The sequence below is a fragment of the Solanum verrucosum genome, unplaced genomic scaffold, assembly GCF_900185275.1.
Source record: "Solanum verrucosum unplaced genomic scaffold, falcon-dt-bn FXZP01001278.1, whole genome shotgun sequence".
In the NCBI taxonomy this organism is placed as follows: Eukaryota; Viridiplantae; Streptophyta; class Magnoliopsida; order Solanales; family Solanaceae; genus Solanum; species Solanum verrucosum.
The window spans coordinates 1,018,790-1,036,669 of NW_026020317.1; the positions used below are offsets into that span (position 1 = coordinate 1,018,790).

General features: G+C 28.3%; 2 protein-coding genes across 2 annotated transcripts; both read left to right on the top strand.

Moving 5' to 3' along the window:
• Positions 1–159: 159 nt before the first annotated feature.
• On the top strand, positions 160–994 carry LOC125835232 (uncharacterized). The gene has a single exon (XM_049514361.1). It carries the CDS (start codon positions 213–215, stop codon positions 780–782), a length of 570 nt encoding a protein of 189 aa, XP_049370318.1. The 5' UTR covers positions 160–212; the 3' UTR covers positions 783–994.
• A 12,303-nt stretch (positions 995–13,297) lies between these two features.
• LOC125835226 (trihelix transcription factor ASIL2-like) lies at positions 13,298–16,877 on the top strand. The gene is made up of 2 exons (XM_049514352.1): positions 13,298–14,414; positions 16,604–16,877. Exons 1-2 carry the CDS (start codon positions 13,568–13,570, stop codon positions 16,615–16,617), a joined length of 861 nt encoding a protein of 286 aa, XP_049370309.1. The 5' UTR covers positions 13,298–13,567; the 3' UTR covers positions 16,618–16,877.
• The last annotated feature ends 1,003 nt before the right edge of the window (positions 16,878–17,880 follow it).

A 17,880-nucleotide genomic window follows, 5' to 3' on the forward strand; every position in this document is an offset into this window, starting at 1 on the left:
GGTAAGCCCCCCAAAGCATATAATAAAATCATCATTTGTAGTAACAAAAAACTATACCAAGTTGATTGATAGTGATACCAATACAATATCCCTCCCCTCTCTTCACTTCTTCTTTTGCTTCTCATTATAAACCAAGAAAATAGACTTATCTTTCTCTTTTCCTTTCTCCTCCTTCTTCTTTTGGACAATAAAGATAAAAATAGCTTGCCATCATGAAGAACACAATAAGATGTTGCATATCTTGCATACTACCATGTGGGGCACTTGATGTGATTCGAATAGTTCATGCTAATGGCAAAGTTGAAGAGATTAGTGGAAGTGTTAAAGCAGCTGAAATCATGAAGATTTACCCTAAACATGTTCTTAAAAAACCATCATCATCTTATTATTCCTCAGAAGGAGGAGGAGTTTGTCCGAAAATCGTCGTAGTTCCTCCTGATGCTGAACTTAAACGTGGCAAGATTTATTTCCTCATGCCACTTCCTACTCCTTCAAGTGAAAAAAATCGTTCAAAATCATCAACAACAAGAAAGAAGAAAACAAGATCTTCATCTTCATCATCATCATCATCATCATCATCATCACAAGGTCGTCATAGTAATGCGAATAGTAATAATAGTATAAATGGTAATAGTAAAAATATGATGGTGTCTAATGATCAATATTTAAGTGAAATCTTGTCTGAGAAAGTCTCAACACAAAGAGATAGAAGAAGAGGAAGAGTTGGAGTTTGGAGGCCTCATTTAGAGAGCATTTCTGAGGCTGCAATTCATGAAGCATAATTAAATCTCAATTCGAGTTTGTTATTAAAATTTTTTTGTCAAGAATTTTCTTCACTAAGGTAAATGTTCTCAAGGAAAGTTTGAAATTTTTCTTCTATTTTTTTTTTTCGGTTTGTAAATACGCATAGATTGAAGAAAACAATAATATGCCCCAAAAAAGAAAGTTGTATTATTGTTTGAATTTTGCTACTTAATAATTTGATTAATTACTACTTTTTTATGAGGTTAGAGCCTATGGAATAATGGAAGAAGTTTGGGATTAATTCTTTTAAAGTAAGATCAATAGATATATCTTCAAGAAAGTCATTGTCATTGATGATCAAAATTTCCAGTACTTAATTTTGGTAATGTATTCTAAAACCTATATAAAAGGGAAAAGACTATGATAAATTGACTAGCTAGCAATTGAAATTAATTAATTTATGATGAATTCTTACTTAATTTGTTTAGTTGGTTGGTTTCAATTCAGGGTAAAATATCTTTTGATCAAATTCAGCAACTCTAGTTTAAACTTAGTTATAATCTAACTTAACTATTCTAAAATTTAAAACTCATAAAATTCAAATTATATGTTTCAAGAAGTAGGTGATAGCAAATACGGTGAGTAACTACTTTATTTAGAAACAATTTAACTAACACATTTGATATGGTGCTTGTTTCATGGTTCTGGTTCCCCCTAATGTGTCGGCAAAAAAAAACGAAGAGTTTCTATTAGTATTTTTTTTTTCTTGTTTTATTTTTCAAAGCAACTTATAGTACTCCATTGAAAAAGGAAGATTTATTTTTTTCCATATAAAAATATTACCCAACTTAACTAAACAAAATGCACAAGCCGCTTCATGACTAAATTATTCATCATGAAATAAAAAATTACGCTTTTTAAATTAAAGTAGGCCAGGTTATAAAATCTGAAGGCTAAGTGCATCATTAGATCTAATTAAAGTAGTAACAAGAAAAGAAAATCATGACTCATGTGGGATTAAAAATATACTAATTGTAATTTAATTAACTCCAGGAGAAAATGATTCTTCTTTGGATCAAATGTTTGGTTGAAAAGGCTATTAACAACTAGATTATAAGCTAGACTATCATGAACTTTTTTCCTTCTAAAATATACATTTTTTTTCTTTATATAAATAAAATTAAAATATTATATGTTAATATAATCAAAGGGTACTTTAAGTTATAATGTTGATGGAACAATTGTCCCCACTATACTTTTTCCCAAGCATAGAATAATAATGTAGTTCTAGCTTGCATTATCATTTATGCCTAAGTGGAATGATAGAGTTTTCCTTCAAAAGTAGTTCTTTTGTTCTTTGAAGACTAGAGAGGGTGACTATAATATTTCGTTAAAAAGTTAAATATCTTTTGAATTATCTGATAACATTAGAAGAAGAAAAACTTAGAGGATGAATGTATTACTTTATTCCCTTTTTAATGTCATGAATAGTTGACATCCTTAAAAGGTTTCATTAATTACCACTGCTTAATTCGTAACAGGTCATATTCATCTGATAGTGAAAATGGTTGGTGATCCCATATATATAAAATTCCATATTCTGATTCATTTTTGAGTTTCTGAAACTCTCTCCACTAAATTGTGGGCCAGCAAAAAAGGTTGGCATAATAATTATTTGAAATTTTATCCATTTTGATCGATCATTGATTAGATTTCTTGTGAGTGAGAATATTAGAATATCGAATTTTTGTCACCTCTCTCCCACCCATTTTTAGATTTTTTTCTTCTTCTATATGTATGTTTGGAGTGCGCACAGTGAAAAAATCAAGAGTTTTGATCTCAGATATGATAAAAAGAGTGAAATTATATAAGAGGACTGAAAATTCGTGTATCACCAATTTAAATTTGGGCAAGTTATACAAAAAATAATTATATTCGCTAAATAAATATTTAAAAAATCTATATATTTGTTGGCTATTGTTTTCATGATCGACTATTCATATAAAATTTTAATTTGGATCCTGACACATGATTCATTTGTATGGGTGTTTAAGTCAATGAATCGTGAAAAATAGTTATGACTAATTATGATGAATGATGTTGGTTGAACTAATTAGATCTAATAGAGTAAAATATAAATGATAAATTTTTTATTTAGTAATAATTTGTTTTTAAAATACTCATTAATTATTTTTAATAAGATGATTTATAGTCATACAAATATTTGCAACTTAATTTTAAAATCATTCTTTATTTACTACGGTTTGTATCCCATTAAATATCATTACATAAATTGCAACGGAAAAATAAGTACTCCCTCTGTCCCATTTTATGTGGTACTTTTCGGATTTCAAGATTCAAACAAGTCTATCTTTGACCGTAAGTTTTTCATAGATCTTTTAAACATTTTGAATTATCAATTATTGTGACTTGTAGTACTTTTTACGTAGTTTACAAATATATAAATTTTATTTCAAAAAAATTGAAGCACAAATTCGCGATAAAACTTAAACTGTTTCACTCTAGAAAAACAAAAAGTATCACGTAAATTGGAGCGTAGTAATTAGTTGTGTAGTCCTCTAGCTACGTAAATTTCCATATGTTAACGAATCACGTACTGTTTATGATAACTCGTGTCAAAAACATGCATGTAATGTAATAATCTTATATATGGTCGAACTCGTTAAAGTAGAATACGACGAAATATGAAAACGAAATTTGAAACTTTTTTTCTTCTTTTGGATATAGTATAACAACAATGAAAATCACAACATATAAATCATGTATATTTCCACTATATGCGACATGTATCATGGGTCAAAAGTCTACGAAAAAATCCATCAACTTGGCCATTTTTAATAACTCTAGTCTATTTTATCTTTTTCTATATGTTATATAATATATTTATATAGATTGATTATAGCAGAAGAGAAATACAAAATGAATAAGACAAGAAGATAAATTTAATAATATGAAATTAAATTAGAGCCTCTACCTGCTGGCTGCTGCATTGGTTGTGAGGAATTAAGTCCATGTACCTTTTGCTAGGGTCATTTCTTAATGTCTTTAATTTATTTTTCAAACATATGTGGTCTTTTCTGATCCATTTAATATTTATCTAAAATAGTTCTTTGGTTAGTCTTGGACATTGTTCGTCGAAAATTATACGAAGTATTTAGGTTAAAAAAAAAAATTTATTTGAACATTCTTAATGGAATTTCTAATTTCGTCACTAGACTTCTATCCTTTTTTTTTCAGATTTAAAATAAATTTCGATATTGTCAAAGGGTATATTTTTTAAGTTTATTTTTACGTATTATATAATATATTATGATTTTACATATTCAAATTTGAAGTTTTGTTGGATCAAAATATTGATCTAATCTTTTCCTTTATTTTCTTCTACTTTTTTCCCTTTCTTCCGTATTCAATTTTATGACTTGTGTTTGTTATGCTGACCAATATCTAACCACTTAATCAAATACATGCACAAAGCCGATGTTTTGGGGTTATAGGACTAAGTTTCCGAATAATTACAACAACAAAAGATCAAAAGATATATAGAGTACAAATTAGGGACGGTTCTAGGTTAATTAGGTGTGACTTTTTGAAAATTCAATAACTTTTATCGCTGACTCTATATTTATATTCAAAAATCTATTATATATACACAAATAAAGTGCCAAAGATGCATATCTAAAAAATGTGTTTATATATAGTATTTTGGTGCAACGAAAGGGGTTTATTTTGATTTTTGAATTTCGAAAGCTTCACCTACTCCACCATATATATTATTATTATTATTATTATTTATAAACTCCTAATGAGTAACTAACATATTATAGAGAACTTGAAATATTCCTTCCACAGGCAATGAACTTGGAGGAAAAAACGAAACATGATAATTGTGTTTGGCCATTGAATTTTTCTAATTAGCTAGTACTAAAATGACATTACTTTTCTCTTTTTATTTATTTAGTTAGTTATATATGTTTTCTTTGTGGGATAGAAAGAGGACTCCACGTTCTCCCATGAAACTGACCAAATACTTCCCCTCATTTTCTTTGTTAATATTCCTTTCACATATTTTTTTCTCCCTCTAAAAGGGATGGGAAAGGAGTTTTTTCATCTATTTTTTGTTTAAAGTTGTACTTAAAGATGGGGAAATTAAAGGAAAATTGATTATGTAGTTGCCTTAGTGACAAAATGGCTAACAATTAAAAGGGGAGAGTACCAGTCACTATAAAAATATGTCAGTAGTTGACAAGAAAGTCACACTTTCTCTTCTATATATTACTAGATATGGGACCCGTGCCAGCACGGGCCCAATATATATTACTGTTTCTGTTTTAATTTATGTGGTACATATGAAATTTGAAGTTAATCAATTTTTTAGTATGTTTTTATATATTTTAAGTTGCTAATTATTTTTATTTAGAGTATGTTTTACGTAAATATATTATAAATTACAATAATTAAGAAGTTAATATAAAAAAAAACTTATAAAAAAATCATTGACTTTTGAAATTTCATTTGTATCACATAAATCAGGACAAAGCGAGTAATATATATGAAAATTACATAAAACGTACTATAACTCACAATAATTAGCAACTTAAAATATCTATATATCTATATTTCTCTCAATTTATGCGGTATAGATGAAATTTTGAAAGTTAACAAAAACTTTTTATATGTTTTCAAATATTTTAAGCTATTAATTATTATGATTTATAATACTTTTTACATAAAAAAATTATTTATATAAAGTATAAAAGAAAAAATTTAAAAAAAGGAAACATAAATGTCAGCAGGAGTCCAATCTATGTTAATTTCTATGTTTTAATTATTATAATACCGATTGAATTTGGAGAGCCAACTAAATTTTTTTAAAGGATTTTTTTAATAAATTTTAAGTTGTTAATTATTATAATTTATAATATTTTTATTAATTTTAAACCAATATATGTTTTTCTCTGTCTCAATTACATGAGAAATATGGAATTTGGAGAGTCAACTAAAATTTTAAAATATGTTAAGTTGTTAATTATTATATCTTATAGTACTATTACGTGATTTTCAAATATAATATGTAATTTTTTTATTTCAATTTATATGTCATTGATATAATTACATATATTAAGTAATGAAGAATTAATGTGTAAATTATGTGACACCTATTAATTTTGGAGTGTAAATCAAATTAGTTATATGATTTAAAAAAAATAAAGCGGTTAATTATTACAATTTATAATACTTTTTATATATTTTTTAAATGATATATATATATATATATATATATATATATATATATATTAGTATTATAATAAATTAAATTTTATTATTTTTAAATTTATGATCTCAATTGTCAGCCTATGCCATATTATAAAATGTTCCAAAGTAGACATCAAATTTACAAAAATGTCGATTCCAGCTAAAGTAATAAAATAACATCTAAGGGCATGAACGTATATATGTATATATAAAGCTGAATATAGACAATTTGATGTGGCATCTCTCTATGACCAGTATTTCTATTCATCTTTTTTCTTCTTTGTTTTGGCATTTTATCTTTGTTTTGTATTTAAAAAAAAAAGTATTTATGTCATACCCGATTAATTAGCCCTTTATAACATCCATTACACTAATATAGATTTAAGTAAATGAAAATGGAAGATGAAAAGATAAAAACTATTCATTTTTTATAACTGTTTATAATTACTTAGCCTATAAAATAAAAAAAATAATTGAGCATTTGTAACAAATAAGAACAAATTTCTTCACTTTGGCTCTTCTTCTTCTGACGATGATGATCAATATATGGTATCAACTTCTGTCGCTAAGATGTCCATCAAATTTCTAGGTCATGTGACTTTTTTAACAAAAAAGAAAGAGAGAATATCTCATGATTCTTGTGAAGACATTGATGTAAAGAAAGAGATTATGTAACAAAAAATTCTTTTCAAAATAAAGGACTTTTTGAAAAAATGTTTATTCCTCCTACAAGGAGAGAAAATTCATTGTGGTTGAGAAATTTATAAGAAGGCTGATTAGTGTTTCAAAGGGTAAGAAAAATTATTTGGAGAAAAAATCATTTTATTTATGGAATTCGTATCAAATTAGGAGGAGAACAAGCAAAAATTTATTTTGTGATTTGAAAAGAGAGAAAATTAGATATTATTTCTTTCAACCTCATTATTCTTCTAATTTCTTTCTTCTTTTGTTTTGTCTTGATTTTTTGTATCTTTAATTAAAGTTTTTTTTCTTATTTATCTTTAATTAAAGTTTATATATATTTTCTTTAAAAAAAATTTAAAAAGATGATCATATTTAGTTCCTTTCCTCATCAATGCTATTAATCTCATAATTAGTGTTATTTATATTATTTTCTTAATTACTTTTTTTTCTTTCATTTAATTATTTATTTGAAGAAATTAGTTATTATAACTTTATAAGAATTACACATGTATTTTTACATAATTGATTTGTTATTTTTAAAATTTTTGGATCATTCTTCATCTTAAAGTTTCTATCTATATGTAATAATAAAGCTAAAATAGAAAATGTGGGGTGACACCTTCTTAGCAATAGATACTTATTTATTCTTATCAATGTTTCAGACATTTTTTGTTATTTTTTCCTTAAAATAATTGTTGCCTCGATTTTTAGTTTTAGTTTTTTTTTTTTTTTAGCATTTTCTAATTTTAAAAGACTGAAAAATTTATATTGAAAATTTACAAAATATAAAAAATGATTTATTTAACTCCTATCATCATCAATATTATTATTAATTTGTTTTACTTCTTTTCTTAATCTTCATTTCATCATTAATGTAATTTATATTATTTTCTTAGATATATATATATATATATTTGTGACATTTCTTAGAACTTAGGATTACTATTTATTTAATTTTTAAAATTTTTGAATTCTTTTGTCATACTAAATACAACATGTTTTATTATAATTACATTTAATATATTAATGAATATGTTGTACGAATGAAAAGAAAATTATCATTTGACAAAAATAAAAGTTAAAATATAATTTATTATGATTAAGGAAAGATAAAATTATTATTCCAATATCCATAACCATATATAATACATTAAAAATTAATTGAAAAGCTGTAAATGGAAAAGGAATCACCATTTAAGGAATCATTTTTTTAAATTTTTGGATCATTTCTTCTTCTAAAAGTTTCTATCCATATGTAACAATAAAGTTAAAATAGAAAATGTAGTGACATCATTCTTAGTAATAGATACTTATTTTTTTTTATCAATTTTTTCTGACAATTTTGGTTATATTTTTCTTTAAAGTAATTATTGCCTCGATTTTTTTTAACATTTATTTTTAATTTTAAAAGATTGGAAATTTTATGTTAAAAATTTTAATAATAGAAAAAATGATTTATTTAACTTTTATCATCATCAATACTACTAATTTATTTGACGTTTTTTCTTAATCTTCATCTCATCATTAATGTTATTTATATAATTTTCTTAAATCACTTATTTTTTATTTTTTAACTCTTTTATATATATAAAGTTGGATATGTAAATGATGATGTGACATTTCTTAGAAGCTAAGATTACTATTTATCTAATTTCTCCAATTTTTGAGTTTTTTTGTCATACTAAATACAATATGTTTTATTATAATTACATTCAATATAGTAAACAATATGTTCTAGGAATTAAAACAAAATTATCATTTTAGAAAAATAAATGTTAAATTATAATTTTATTATGATTAAGGAAAGATAAAGATATTATTTCAATATCCCATAACCACATTCAATACATTAGAAATTAATTGGATATAACTGTAAATGGAAAATGAATCACCATTTAAGGAAAATAAATGTTTGCAATACGATAATAATTAAGGAGAGAGTAAGATATTATTTTAATATCCTAATTCGGAACTTTTAATCTACTACTCAATTAAAAATAAAATGCATTTAAGAACATTAAAAAGTTATTAGTTTAATATTTTTTCTCATTGTACTAATTCAATTCAATCAAACTTAATTTTAAAGATAAAATAACAGCTTCATTTTAATTGTTATCAATATATTTCAAAAAATTATCGTGAAAAGGCTTTTCTTGCACCTTATTTTAATTTTCATATACTATTATTATTTTTTCTGTCATTTTTCAATGATTTTTTATTTCGATTTAAAATTTAATGTTTATTCTTAAAAACTCTGATGGTACAAATTAAGGTGGAGTAGAATATAATAAATAATGATTCTTCTACTAAATAAGAAGATATAACGAAAATGAAAGGGTGAATGTTTTTTTTTAAAATGGATAGGAAATTCTATTAAGGTATCATTACGTCATTATTCAATATATTTTTAATATAAATTTCATTTGCTAATGCATTTGTTTAGTACTCCCTCTGTCCCTAATTACTTGTTCACTTTTCGTTTTATAGTTGTCTCTAATTACTTGTCCATTTTGACAAATCAAGAAAGAAATATTTTTTTTACCTACTATACCCTCAATTAAATGCCTAATTACTTTGAAAATTGCAGAATTTTTCATCTACTTCATAATTAATAGGGGTAAAATGATAAACTCACTATGTCATTAATTGATTTCTTAATAAATGTGTCAATTTAAAAGTGAACAAGTAATTAGGGACAAAGAGAGTATTACAATTTTATTTGACATTATGAGATATTTCTTAGACATTTAAGGAGAATGATACACCGGAATATATATTATATATTAAAAGATCAACTTCATGCAATGGAAGAATTTGTTATTAGCAAATATATTTTAACTTATTTGATAAAAAAGATATTCTTCCTCATTTAATAGATGTAAAATTTGTGAAGGTTTATTTTTTTCACAATCTTCATATTATTAAAAAATATATATATATTACGATTAAACAACAGAGTAAATATAAAATTAATCGAAAATATTTAATTTAAATGATCGCGCGAAGTGCGGCGGCCAAGTTCTCTAATTTAAAACAAAAAAGTAAAATTTAAATGGGTCTACTATAGAATTCCTAGAAATCCAACTTGAAAAATTATGTTAAAAATAGAAAATAAAAAGTGAAATAAATTTAATTGAGAGTTATCCTTCGTCTGTCCCATTTTATGCGACACTTTTTATTTCTCGAGAATCAAATAGTTTAAGTTTGACCATAAATTTGCGTATGATATCTTCAATTTTTTAAATTTTTTTGGAGAAATTAGATAAATAGTAATCTTAGCTTCTAAGAAATGTCACATCATCATTTACATATCCAACTTTTATATATATAAAAGACTTAAAAAAGAAAAAATAAGTTATTTAAGAAAATTATATAAATAACATTAATGATGAGATGAAGATTAAGAAAAAACGTCAAATAAATTAGTAGTATTGATGATGATAAAAGTTAAATAAATCATTTTTTCTATTATTTAAATTTTTAACATAAAATTTCCAATCTTTTAAAATTAAAAATAAATGTTAAAAATAAAAATAAAAATCGAGGCAATAATTATTTTAAAGAAAAATATAATCAAAATTGTCAGAAAAACATGTGTACAGAAAGCAGTACACATTCCAATGTATAGAAAAAGTAGAAGTAGATGAAGTTACTTTAGTTCATCTTTTTGGTGGGCCTCAATGTACAATTTCTATAGCTTTTAGTCCAACTCTTTAGTGCAATGTTGGTCCTCACAAACTCCCATTTCTAAATAGAACTCAATTTTTAATATGTTTTTTTAAATATTTTAAATTATTAATTATTGCAATTTATAATATTAAAATAAAAATAAATAGAAAATGTACAAAACTTGTATCAGCCTAAAAAATGACCACGATAATTCGAAGCCTACAGAAAGCAATAAGGTTGTACGTAATTTTAAATACTTAATATATATTACTCCGTTTGTCTCAATGTATGTAGCATAGATAAAATTTCAAGAGTCAGTCAAATGTTGTTAATTGTTAAGATTTACAATACATTTTACATAGTTTTCAATAATTTCACATTAAATAATACATATTACTACTTTTGTCTCATTTTATGTGACATTGATAGATTAATTTTAAGAATCAGTCAATTTCATTTTTTGTGTTTTTTTAATAAATATTTTAAGTTGTCAATTATCATGATTTATTATATTTTATATATAATTTGTAACGATAGATTAATTTCAAGAATCAATGGAATTTTTTTATATGTATTTATTTTTGAAATATTTTATGTTGTCAATTATCATGATTTATAGTATTTTTACGATAGATTAACTTGAAGAATCAGTGGAATTTTTTGTATTTTTTTCAAAACATATTTTATGTTGTCAATTATCATGATTTATAGTATTTATACACAATTTTTAAATAAAAAAAAGACAAATAAATTAAAATGGACCCAATATATGTTATTTTTGTTGTCTCAATTTATGTGACACAAATAAAATTTGGAGAGTCATCCAAATTTTCATAATTTTTTTAAAAATGTTTTAACTTATTAATTATTGTGATTAATGGTGTTAAATTGTCGAATAATATAAATTTTAAAGGTACAACCATAAAAGAAGAATGTACAACACTATCTAAGCACATGTAACACTTGTCATGTGCTAAGTAGTAGATATTCCCACTTATTATATATAGTAATAGAAATATATATATAGAAATGACATATTTATTATTAAACTAAAATACTAAAAATTGTGGAGTCCTAAATGATCGGTTTAATCTTGAACACCAGCCTTCTTCTTCATTTTTATCAGAGCTGTGGAAGTCGAAACATTAGTGCCTCTTCCATTATTTAGCATTGGAAGAAAGAAGAAATGAAAGCTAGTGGAAATCAATGAAGTAAAGAAGGTGAAATCCATGTGCCACAAAAGGAGGAAAGGGTTTGGTAAAGAGTAGTGTTGCACTACACGTGTAACAATAGATCCAATTAATAAATAAAAGTAAAGTACACATTTCTTAGCTTGTTGTACAAATTGTATTGCTTTGTTAGTCCTATTAACTCCCACTTCTATATAGGAGTAAAGTAAAGTAATATTATTATTATTAGAGTTTTATATACATGGATTGGAACGTATTTATTGTTCCATCATAACTAAGTTTCATCGGAAACTTATGAACTTTTTAGGCGAATAATCTAAAGATCCATTTTAAGTAAATTGAAATGTAACGAGAAAACGTTGCACATTTTAAATTTCTGTAATATATAAGTTTTGTTTGTAACATTGAGAAATATATATATATATATATATATATATATATATATATATAAGTACTAGAGCCGAGTCTAACATTATCTGAAAAGTAAAATCTCTAGAGGGTTGTATTTGCATAACTTTTTTTTAAATAGAGACAAAATCTTATTGGTGGCTTAAATATTTTTTTTCCTCGAAAACTTACATAAATATACTATATTTTTTTTTTTTTACCATTTATAGCAATAACATATTTTCACTTGATCACTTTTAATACATATATAATACAAGTTTTATTGATGAATAATACATTTATCACACATTTTAATACACTTATAATACAATGTGTCAATTTCTTACCAAACAAACCCAATATATTTTTAAATAGGTATAATACATATATATTGCATACATTATTTACTTTTAATACATATTACAGATTTATCATAATAAATAAAAAAGTATTGCTAAAATCACTAATTACATATTCAAGTAATTTTTCCTTTTTACCCCATTAAAGAAAGAAGGGTCGTTTGGGTAAATAGAAGTGGGCCTTAGCCCACAAAGTTTTGAGCCGTCTGTTTGGGGAGGGTCCGAGTAAATGAAATAGCTGCTCTTATAGCCTTACTAGTTTCAAACTTTAAAAGCTGACGGAGGGGTTAGCTAATTTAAACATGCCAAGAGGAGGTGCCGTAAGTAATTGACTATAAAAGATTTTAGAGAGATAAAAATTAGGAAGAGATAATAATAATAAAAAAAAACATGATATATTTTTAATTTACTTTAAAACATAATTTTAATTTTAAAAAGTATATGCGAGCGAAAAGAGAGTTGGCAACCGGCACCGCGTACTTATCAGGATTGCATTCGAGTAGCCTCGCCAGTCTAGCTTAAATTGCCAAGAAAATTAATTTTCTTTTAAAACATAATAATATTCCAGTACAGTTGAAACTTTCATCTATCAATGTCATCTAGTGAATTTGATTAAAACTAACTGTCAAGGCAATTTACTCAAAGCGGTATATGTACTTTTTTTCACAAATGCATGCCAGCTAATGAATTTCAATCTTAAAAGATTATATTTACAAGTGCTCAACCTTAACAGCGCATTTTAATATTTTTCACCTTCGTAAAAAAGAATTGTTTTCGGAATAGGGATAAAATAGTAAAATAGTAGCAAGATTAACAAAATGATTACCTGCAAAATGTGACCCAATTCAGATAACTTTGGTTTTCTCCTAAGTTGGCATCTGCCCACCCCGTTTCTCCGTTCCTTCCACATCACAAATACATATACTTTACCTGAAAATTGATTTTTAAAAAAAAAGTAAAACAGAAAATTAACCCTGTAATCGAATCGACAATTCCAAATTCCAATTCCGACAACGACGTTACGTAATTGCGTAACACAAAGCCACTCCTCAATTCCGTCCTGTTGCCGTCTGTCGTAACTTCACGCGCCATTCCCGGCGACTTCACCTTTACTTATGTCATCATCTCCGTACACTCTCCTACTCATGCGGCTCACGCGCTTTTCCAATCGCCAACCGGCGATTATCCTTTATACCCTCCCTCTTTCTTCCTTCATTCTCCGATCAACGTTTCCTCTTCTCTTCTTCATTCTTTCCATCAATGGGTGAAATTACCGAATCCTCCACACAGGTAACCATGTCCTCAAGGCCATTGCCCTTCCGTGAGGATTGTTGGAGCGAACAAGCTACATGGACCCTTGTTGATGCTTGGGGACGTCGTTATATGGAATTGAACCGTGGAAATCTCCGTCAGAAGGATTGGCAACAGGTGTCCGATTCCGTTAATGTCCTTCATGGACATTCGAAGAAGAGTCGCCGCACCGATGTTCAATGTAAGAATCGGATAGATACCTTGAAGAAGAAGTACAAAGTTGAGAAGGCGAAAATTATTGAGTCTAACGGAACCCTAACGTCATCCTGGCCCTTCTTCGAACGGCTTGATATGTTGATCGGAAACTCCGATAAAAAAGTTACGCCGGTGATGGTGTCTCCCTTACCTTTACCGATGTCCTCTCCGCCTATGGGAGTGCCGTTGCCTTACCGGAGATCGGCGATGGTGACGCCGGTCAGTTTGCCTCAGAAGCGGCAGTTGCCGGCTTTTGATGAATCGTGTTTCAGGAGAAATTATTCGGCAGTAGCTGCTGCTGCTGCAGCAGGAGGAGGGGAAGAGGATTATGATGACGAGGAGGAGGAGGAGGAGGAGGAGGATGTGGAGATGACTGAGGAGAGTTGGGAAGAGGATGGGATGAGGAGGCTGGCTAAGGCTATAGAGAGGTTTGGGGATATATATGAGAGAGTTGAAGGGATGAAACAGAGACAAATGGTGGAGCTGGAGAAGCAGAGGATGCAGTTTGCTAAGGATTTGGAGGTTCAAAGGATGCAGTTGTTTATGGATACACAAGTTCAGCTTGAAAAGATTAAGCATACTAAGCGATCTGGCTCTGATGGTATAAAGTTTACACCTTTTGATTTCTCATGAACCTATTTGCTCCTTTTTACATTCATTGGTGTGAAAGTTCAAAACTTGTTGGCTTAGCATGCGGATATGTAATAGTGATAAGAGTGTTGGGTGTTTTAGTTTCTAAATTCTTCATCTCATTGTGATATTGTTGCTAATATTAAGTTCCTTTTGATGATTTATGTGTTGTTCATTATACAGTAGTGAATATTGTGCCTCTCAAGACCTACATATGTGTGTAATTGATTTTGAGACAAAGATGGATGTATGCTTATGCGTGATTAAACAAAATTAGAAGTGTAACAATGGTCTTGAACCTCTATTTGAAGTTTAAATGTGCATCTAGTTGTGTAAATATTTTTAGGGCATTTGATGATTTGCATGTTTATCTTGGAGCCTTGGATGTAACTCTCTTTTTCTTTATAGTTATTGTTTTTCAGTTGAAATGGGTACTCTTTTTTACTCCCTCCGTCCCAATGAAGTGTCTTACTTTCCTTTCTGGTCTGTCCCAATTAAGATCACAAGATTTAAAGGATTACACACATCTTTAATTTAAGACCACAATGTTCAAAAGTCTTCCTTTTTTTTCTTCTTAAACTCCATGCCTAGTCAAACTAAGACACTTAAATTGGGATGGACGGAGAGTACCTTTTAGCATAATTAGTTTTGGTCTCCAGTGTTGGGTCTGAACCACTAGGATTGCATCTTCAAGTATTTAAGTAACAATGTTCTGAACTTACACCTTAGGAACAGTGTTGTAGATAGCTTTCGTGGTGTTGGAAAGCTTAAAGGCATTTTCTGCTAGTATTTTATGGACCAGTTTGTAATTGGAATGTCAGGACTATTGTTCCAAAATGATAAAATACCATCATTTGTCCAGATTATGAAAAAGTTATAATTTTACGAGAACATGGCAACCTCTTATTTTTTTATTCAATACCTTCAACAGTAGTCCTTTGGTTATATGATGACCAGTAGTAGCAGATCTTTTGCAGTCTTCACATAAAGAGGAGACCTGTTTTTCCTTTTTCCTTTAACCCATTCAAAGTGTTTCAAGAAGGATCCATTTTTCCCAGTTCAAAGCGTTTGATGTTCCTTTGTGTTCTGTCTCAACTTTCATCATTATTTCTGCCTAAGGACCTATCTTAATGTCTTTGAAAGGGTTCTTTGCCTTCTGTAGCAAAAGGACCCAAATTAGGTTGGTGGGACCTGATCTTATGCTCTTTGCTTTGATATCCATGCCAAGGAAAATTAAGAATCTTAGAACTTATCACTTCATTAAAAAAAAATCTTATTAACTTGTTAAGAGATTAAGATTATACTTGCCTTTTCTCTAGAGAAAAAAAAGATTAAGATGCTTAATATGGGTTAGACAGTATTACATCATTGCTAATGGTCGGATGATTGCTGACCTGGTGCTGATTGATGATTCTCAAATTATCATAGTTCCTTTTGAATGACATACGCAGTTGCTTTGGTTTGACATGACTTCTTACCCTCAGCTGAACTTAAGGGCCTGACTCATGGAATGGTGTGAGAACCGTAGGCATGAGTTAGTTGTCTGAATCTCTATTACTTTATGAAGAGTGTCAAAGAAGTTGCTTCACTCTTTCTGAAGGGTAAGATGTGCTTACCCAACCCCTAATTGTCTTTGCATTCGATGGCTTGGAGATGATAAACATTGGAATAAATTCAATCTCCCGCTCTAGGACTACATTATAGATTCTTTCTCACAAGGATGTGGGAAATGATTTTCTTCTATAGCCTCTAACCTTGATCTTTTGATGCAAAAAGTTTGACCAGAGGCAGTTCAGTCCCTTTGGACCTTCACCAACACAAACTCATCAGTCCTGCTTTGGAACATCGATGCCCAGAACCAGGTGTTTCATGCATATGGAGATGAGAATTTTTTGTTCTTACATCTAGACTCAAGTGCATCCTGTGTCTCTGACTGAATTAGTGTGAGTTCTAGAATTCAATTAGGATTTGAGTAATGTCAAAGGGCTGCAAGCAGAGCATCACATAATGCCTCGGTGCAGATTTTTTTTTGATGATACTGGTATGTCAGGGCCAGCTTGATGCACACCTCGACTATTTAGTAGTGGTTGACCAGTGAATGATTGCCTGTAGTATGACTATATTTCACTGTCTAATTGCTTCTTTTTTTTAATGTTGCAGATCTGTATAGCTAGCTCTGTGGTGAAAGAGCAATTAAAAAGAAGCAGGATTGCGAGATTATGGAGGAGTATCATGGAGCAATCCAGTCAGTGTCTCCTTAGTGTTTATCTCCAAATTCATATCTAATGATGACCCTAGTTTAACTGATTATTACTTTTTTGAGCAGGAATAGTTGGTACTTGTAGTTAACTTCCCTTTTATTTTAGCGGATCTAAAATACAGCATTAGCCCGTGTTGAAAATTTTCTGTATTGAAATGAAGGGTTACCTTTTTAGCATTTTGTTTGCTATTCCATGAATCAGATAATGGTGCATCAACAAAGTTATTGTGACATGCATTCTCTATAAACAGCCTATGTCGCATTTTTCATATGGTAAAACAATTCAAATGATTTTGAAGTGGGCATTGAAGGCTTTCGCCTATTTTTTCTGGAAACTTTGTGCCTATTCAAATAGAAAATCGCATTTCTTGGGGGCATTTCACTTGGCTAAACATCAAGATCTTAATGAGATTGGCATCATACATCTTTTCTTTTTAGAATTACCATGGCACTTTTCACCTGTTGTTTGATTCTTCAGAAACATTACTGGTTGTAGTGTAGTCTTATAGATAATTCTTTATCGAATATAATTTCAAGGTATTGGAAGAAGTCGATGGTATTGGCTCTCCCAGAGTGGCAGAAATAAAATAAACTGACTTTGATTTCCTCCATTAGTCAATGATTTTTTCCGTTAGTAAATCATTTGGCACAAGTAAAGTCTGCAAAGGATAGAACGTTAGTTTAGAGTTGATATGAATGGCAACCTAAGAATGTATACTTACTAGCCATATATAAACTTTTTTTTTAATAAAAATTATCAATGTAACTTCTATTATTTTCTCGTGACATTGAGCATGAAAGTAAAATAGTTTTTTTCTTTCCAAAAAAATAAAAATAAATTCAAGTAGATAAGCATAATTTAAGCCTAAAATATTTCATCCGGACAATTTATGAAGAGGAATGGTAGCTAGGTGGACTAAGGGGATATGCACTACAAACTTTGCTCAGTGTAGAGGAGGATTATAGTATTATTTTAAAACAAGTAGGTGATAAATTAAAGGGAAAATTTCAATTGATTAAACATTGTCTCAAAAGCCACCTCAAGAGGTAAGAATTTTCCACCACTAATATAAGGAGATCTTTGCACTTGCTGACGTGGGACTACCATGCACGCCTAGAGTCAACGGTTAGAGTGTGGACAAACTAGCTCAACAAGTGCTGATGGTCTCATACAAAT